Here is a 5794-nt window from a genome sequence, read left to right as displayed (position 1 = left end):
TTTGCAGAGGCTGCTGCTTGATGCATCATGCACTTGTGGTTTTGGACTTTGAGCCCACCTATTGCTCAGTTTGCAGCCAACCTGTAAGAATGAGAATAGAAAAGCGCAGACAGAAAGCCCCAGCAGAGCTCACATTTCTGTGGTCAAAAGTTTCCATATCAACAGTAAGTGCCAGTGTAAAAACTGTTACTTTCAGAAGTATGACAATTGTCTCGATGCCTCCAAGGTTGTCTCAACCATACATTGAATATCAACAAATGGTCTGTTTAAGAGGTAAAACATTTTGAGGCACCAAAACATTGTGAATATATTCATTACCTAAACAAGATGAATTGACTGTGTCTGTGCTAACACAATAGAACATGCATAAATCCATAATTAACCCTAAAAAGCATCTAAATGTATCCCTAAAAATGCACACCTTTGATGCTTTAAAAAACATTGTTTTATGTAATTGTGAGAAGTACTATAGGGTGTCAAGTGTTTCTTACTAAGAACATGTTAAATTAAAGTAATATAGTTTTGGACCTAAAATACAAAAATCAATCACATACTCGCTGTTTAGAGTGATTCACATGATCAAAGACGACTTATGTGGATTGTTGTGGATTCCCTGAATGTGACATGAAAAGATTACATCATGATAAAAATACAAGAAATTAAATTGGGGGCTGCACATACTCTTAAATTAGTTAATTATAAAGAACAACAACAATTGACTAATTTCAGTTGGCTTTTTATAGTTTAATATCTTCATAAATAATATGAAGTGCACAAATAAATCCTTTATTATAAACACTGTTTATATTACATAAAACAAAAAAAAAGATTTTTTTCTTTAAGGCCCACTGATGTCCATTGAGAGATATTGGTCTATTTTAGGATATCCTTAGTGTGATTTGAATCTACAACTTTACATTTCAGCTTCAGTCTTGATCTTACTTTCTGTTATTGAACAATAAAATTGTGATCATCAATAAATGGTAACTATTAAAGCAACATTTTTCTGAAGCCCTAAACCCAGTTGACATGATTCAGCACCATGGACAAGGACACACTCCAGCTATTGCGTAAATGTAATTAAAAACTGTATCAAATAAAAAATAAAAAGAGATTTAGATTGAGAAACCAACCCTGATTAAGCTCCGCTCAGCCCACACAGCCTAGCAACTCTTCTGCACAGGTCAAGTAACACCCCCTCACTAGAGCTGGAGTGGTTTTAAACACATTTAATTCAGTTTGTTTTTCCCCAGGGTCACTTACATTATTTTAAGCTTTACAATTGTAAAATAGCATCAGGAAAGTCACAGGAAGAATGTTTGAGCATAGCCGTGGAATTAAAATGAAACTATCAAAACTTTTTCATTTATTTTTTAAAAACTTAAAATTTTAATTTTAAGTAATATAGATATTATTAAGAAATATATGTTTTATTATAATTATTTCCATTTCATTGTTGGTGTTTATAAAAATAGCCATTTCCTTTGCTCGTGGACGTGGAACATTACACCCAAAGTCTATAGCTGGGACAGCCAATGAAATTTGACTTTGTCATATGAGAAAATTTGAGAATAACCAATCCCGTCCAGGATAAGTTTCCATTTGATTTAATTACTTAGATTGTGCACCCTGCCATCTCTTATTGTTTGCTTGCAAATCAAAGCAACATGAGCACAGTTTTATTCTTCGCCTTTGTTTGTAAGTATAAATGACTGAATATAATCATCTAATTATGACTATTTATTTATTCATTTTAACTTTTGTCATTTTTTATTCATTATCAGACATTTTTACAAAGCAACTAAGATTCTGAAACTAACTTCTTTATGTAAAAGCATTGTATAACACATATTTACTACTTTTTGTCTTCAGGTTGCATTGGGGCACTAAACATTGAGCAGCCAAAACTTTTGCAAACCTCCAAACTGGGTGATGATGTCACTATTGAGTGCTACTTACCCAATGCAGATTTTAACAACATGATGTGGTACAAGCAGGGGATGGGAATGGAACTTCAAGCCATTTCAAAAACTTACATTTACATGACGGATGTTGAATTTTTTGATGGAAATACTGATGGCCGTTTTAAAGTGACAATAGAAAAAGGACTTTATCATTTACATATTTCTTTGACTAAAAAGGAAGATATAGCAACATACTTCTGTGGTGTGGTAACGTTGGGAGAACTGTATTTTGGACCTGGAACATTTTTGATGCTTCGTGGTACGTTGTTGCCTTTCATTATATAATACCAGAAACAGATTTACTTAATATCTAAAGGTGATAATCATGCAAAAAGACTATTAGTTATAAGAGACTATAAGTTATAAAAGTACAATGCAATAAAATACTTTTGGTTTTGCTTTAAAGAAGAACACACCGCAACAAGGGTTCTTCAGGAGCCTATTTCAGATCAAGCTCACATAGGAAACAACATTACCCTGGTGTGTAGAGTCCAAACGGTAGATGAGAAATGTGCAGGAGGACATCATGTATACTGGTTCAGAGAGTCTGCAGATGAATCTCATCCTGCCATCATTTACGCTGATGGAGATATGAAGAAACAGCATGAAGAGGGCTGTGAGGATGACTCTACTACACAGATCTGCGTTTACACCCTCGCAAAGAGGAACCTCAGCCTTTCTGATGCTGGTACTTACTACTGTGCTGTACTCGCATGCGGCAAGATAGTGTTTGGAAATGGAACTCATCTGGAATTCATAACTGGTAAAGTGTTAAGCCCTATTTAAGTGACTTACAGTTAATATTTCTAAATGTGTATCTATATAATGATAGCATTTATAATGATTTATCATGGCAGTAAAAATATTTTTTTAATGAATTTTGTAAAATTATGAATGTTTGTTGACTCACCATATACAGTACACTACTGTATCACTCAAACAGTTTTTTATAATAAAAAAATCTGTAGAGATTTAGGGAAAAAAAAGCACAAGTAATACTGTGCCATTTGCTGGTCCAAACTTAAGTTTTCAAGTTATCAAAAATGACATCCAATAAGATTTTGCAACATATTTTGATTTTTAATATAAAGTCTGGTAAAACATAAATAAATGTTTTCTTGTAGACATCGAGTCGACAGCAACTCCATTGCTTCTTATACTGGCCTCGTCAAACATAATTTCTATGATAATAATGTTCTTACTTGTGGCTGTGCGATGTAAGGACCAAGGCAGATCATCAGGTATCGTATCTAAATGTTTTCAGACTGGTTTTGAACCAGATCCCTAGTTTTATTTGCAAGACTATAAAGCTGACATTCATACTTTTTAGCCTGTTTCAACAGATCTTGTGATCAAGAGACATCTGAAGGTACTCAGCAGGTAAATCCTCGCCCACTTTATATATTCACAATAAGTTTGATATCATTTTGATTATATATTTCAGAAGTTTCATGAACGATTTTCAATACCTGTATATTTTTCAGATTTTTTCAGATGTTTCTTGTCCATTTACTAACATTTTCAGTGTTCATTTCAGTGTTTAATTCATTTAAAGTTTAGCTACTTGAGTTCACTTTACTTAAAAAAAATATGTATACCAATGGTTTGCATTGTATATTTTGCTTAATCAGGTTGGAGATGCAGATGCCTTGACTTACACAACTGTGAGTTTCAGCAGTAGATCACGGCCCTCTAGAGGAGCTAAACAACACAACGTTTCCCAGCATTATGAGGTCTACTCAAAGATCAGGTCCTAACAAAGGACTACTGGAAGACCTTTCCTGTTTTCTGTAGTGATCCAAAAGTGCAAATGCATAAAGTATGATGATTTAACAATATAACATCCAATAAAATCCAGTAGAGCAATTACAAAATAGCTGTTGTCTGAACATGGCAATCATTGAGTCTGCTTCCTCCCTTGCTTAACCCCATTTTGAAATAAATTAAAAAACTGAAAAAAGTTTCATTACACCTTTACCAATAAAATCACTTTTGCTTTTCATCTTTTTTGTGTATATTAAAGTATATTATTTTCATGAGCCCTGTTACAGAAATGCTGCTTAACTTGGGTAGTGAAAGCAGATAACTCAAAAAAATAATACAAATAACTTTCACAACAACAACAATAATATTGATGTAATCAACTCAAGTCACATTTATTTATATAGCGCTTTTTACAATACAGATTGTTTCAAAGCAGCTTTACAGAGATAACAGGAAAATAATGCACAAAAGTTTGTTTCCAGAATAAAAAAGCGTCACAGTCCAGCTTAAGTTCAGTTATGTTTAATTTTTGTTTAAAAAAAGTTATTAATTTAGTTAATTTATATATATATATAGCCGCTCTAAAGTAATGTCATCGTCCAGCTCAGTTCAGTTCTTGTATAATATTATCAATGCAGGCAGATCAATATTATTGTTGAATATTAAAGTCCCTGTAAAATCAAAATTAAGTGTGTTCTAAGTTTGTCACAGCACAGAAAAATGTGTTATTAGCCACCCAGCCAAATTTGAATGATAAAAAAAGCCGGCAAGGCTATCAAAATCTTGAAAAAATGAGCAGTAGTCTCTGCTCTCAAATGCTGGGGGCGTGTCCGCTGACTGCGCTGAAACCCACTTGCGGGAAAGCTGCCGTCGCCACACTCAACTGTCACTCAAGATTTTTTTCTCCCTTTTATGCAAGTTAGCTATATGTAACTACTAGCATAACCTAACTTAGCCAAATAAATTTAGGCTGGCAATAAATGCTTAATAGTTACAGATCAAACTTACAGCCATCATGGTTGTTATATTAAAGGGATACTTGACCTCTGGAAAGATGAAGCATCTGCCAAAAAATCCTCCGATGACGCAAAATGACGATTTTTGCGTCATCAGAGGATTTTTCTAGACAAAAAATACATAAATCTCTCCTCTCAGGGGGATATGAGGGTGGAAAGCACGGTAATTCGAAAATACTACAGGTTTTCTACTAATACAAAGCTTAATGCTAAATCCTAAAGTATCCCTTTAAGTATGAAAACGATGTGCATAAATCCATGAGATAATGGACTGCTGAATATTATTATTGCAACACACAAGCTGAGAAGATAATTTAGTTCATTTATATATAACTTCGTCGATTGTCGATTTCACGTGCGTGATCATAGGTACTAAACCTATGCGCGTGAACTCGGCAATCGACTACTGTGGACTTCGACCGAAAACAGGAAGTAAATACAGGTATGTGCGTATGATAAACATCATTTTTATTCATATCTTTCACATCTACTGCAGTCAGATTCACCCGCGTTCACTCCGAAGGAATCACTCACATGACCTGTGCACTTGTAATGACACATCAAGGATGTTAAGAGGCTAAAAGCAGGTTTAAAACTTGCCCCATTGAAGTCAACAGGGTGCAAATTTTAAAAAGAGGATAACACGGTGTAGGCAACACCGATTTTTGTCGTTGTTCTCTGTACTGACAGCACTCCAAATGTACAAAAAAATTAGCTCAATGTTAATATTGACCGGAGTTCTCCTTTAAGCAACAAGCATGGTGCCTTTACCCGGATGACCTATACGAGTATGTTGCCAATACCCGCATAAGCCATAGCAACAAGCATGCTGTCAATACCCGAAAAGCTTAGCATTAAACATGCATATTGCAATGAATGACATGCCACCTGAAATGAAGTGAAAATTGATAAATCAAAATGAATCAGCTGCTTGCTTGTATATCCGCAGTCCAGTTCTAGTTTCTTTGAGTGACGACTGTGAGCTAGAGATGAGAGATAGAGATTTCCTTTTCAATTATCTTTTTCATTGGAAATAAGTCACAATACTGA

General features: G+C 34.4%; 1 protein-coding gene across 1 annotated transcript; it reads left to right on the top strand.

Moving 5' to 3' along the window:
* Positions 1-1637: 1637 nt before the first annotated feature.
* On the top strand, positions 1638-3965 carry nitr8 (novel immune-type receptor 8). The gene is made up of 6 exons (XM_081352285.1): positions 1638-1698; positions 1873-2223; positions 2371-2727; positions 3089-3205; positions 3308-3344; positions 3596-3965. The coding sequence occupies exons 1-6, from the start codon at positions 1668-1670 to the stop codon at positions 3615-3617; spliced, it is 915 nt and encodes a 304-aa protein (XP_081208411.1). The 5' UTR covers positions 1638-1667; the 3' UTR covers positions 3618-3965.
* The last annotated feature ends 1829 nt before the right edge of the window (positions 3966-5794 follow it).

The sequence above is a fragment of the Scardinius erythrophthalmus genome (genome assembly GCF_964197995.2).
Source record: "Scardinius erythrophthalmus genome assembly, chromosome: 2".
Taxonomy (NCBI): Eukaryota; Metazoa; Chordata; class Actinopteri; order Cypriniformes; family Leuciscidae; genus Scardinius; species Scardinius erythrophthalmus.
The sequence above is the reverse complement of the archived record's forward strand: the minus strand, read 5'-3'. Positions and strand labels throughout refer to the sequence as shown.

Excerpts from the sequence above, each read along its gene's own strand:
- nitr8 (XM_081352285.1), top strand. The coding sequence starts at position 1,668 with ATGAGCACAGTTTTATTCTTCGCCTTTGTTT. Across the intron at positions 3,206-3,307 it reads GGACCAAGGCAGATCATCAG|ATCTTGTGATCAAGAGACAT; the intron begins GTATCGTATCTA and ends CTGTTTCAACAG. Across the intron at positions 3,345-3,595 it reads CATCTGAAGGTACTCAGCAG|GTTGGAGATGCAGATGCCTT; the intron begins GTAAATCCTCGC and ends TTGCTTAATCAG.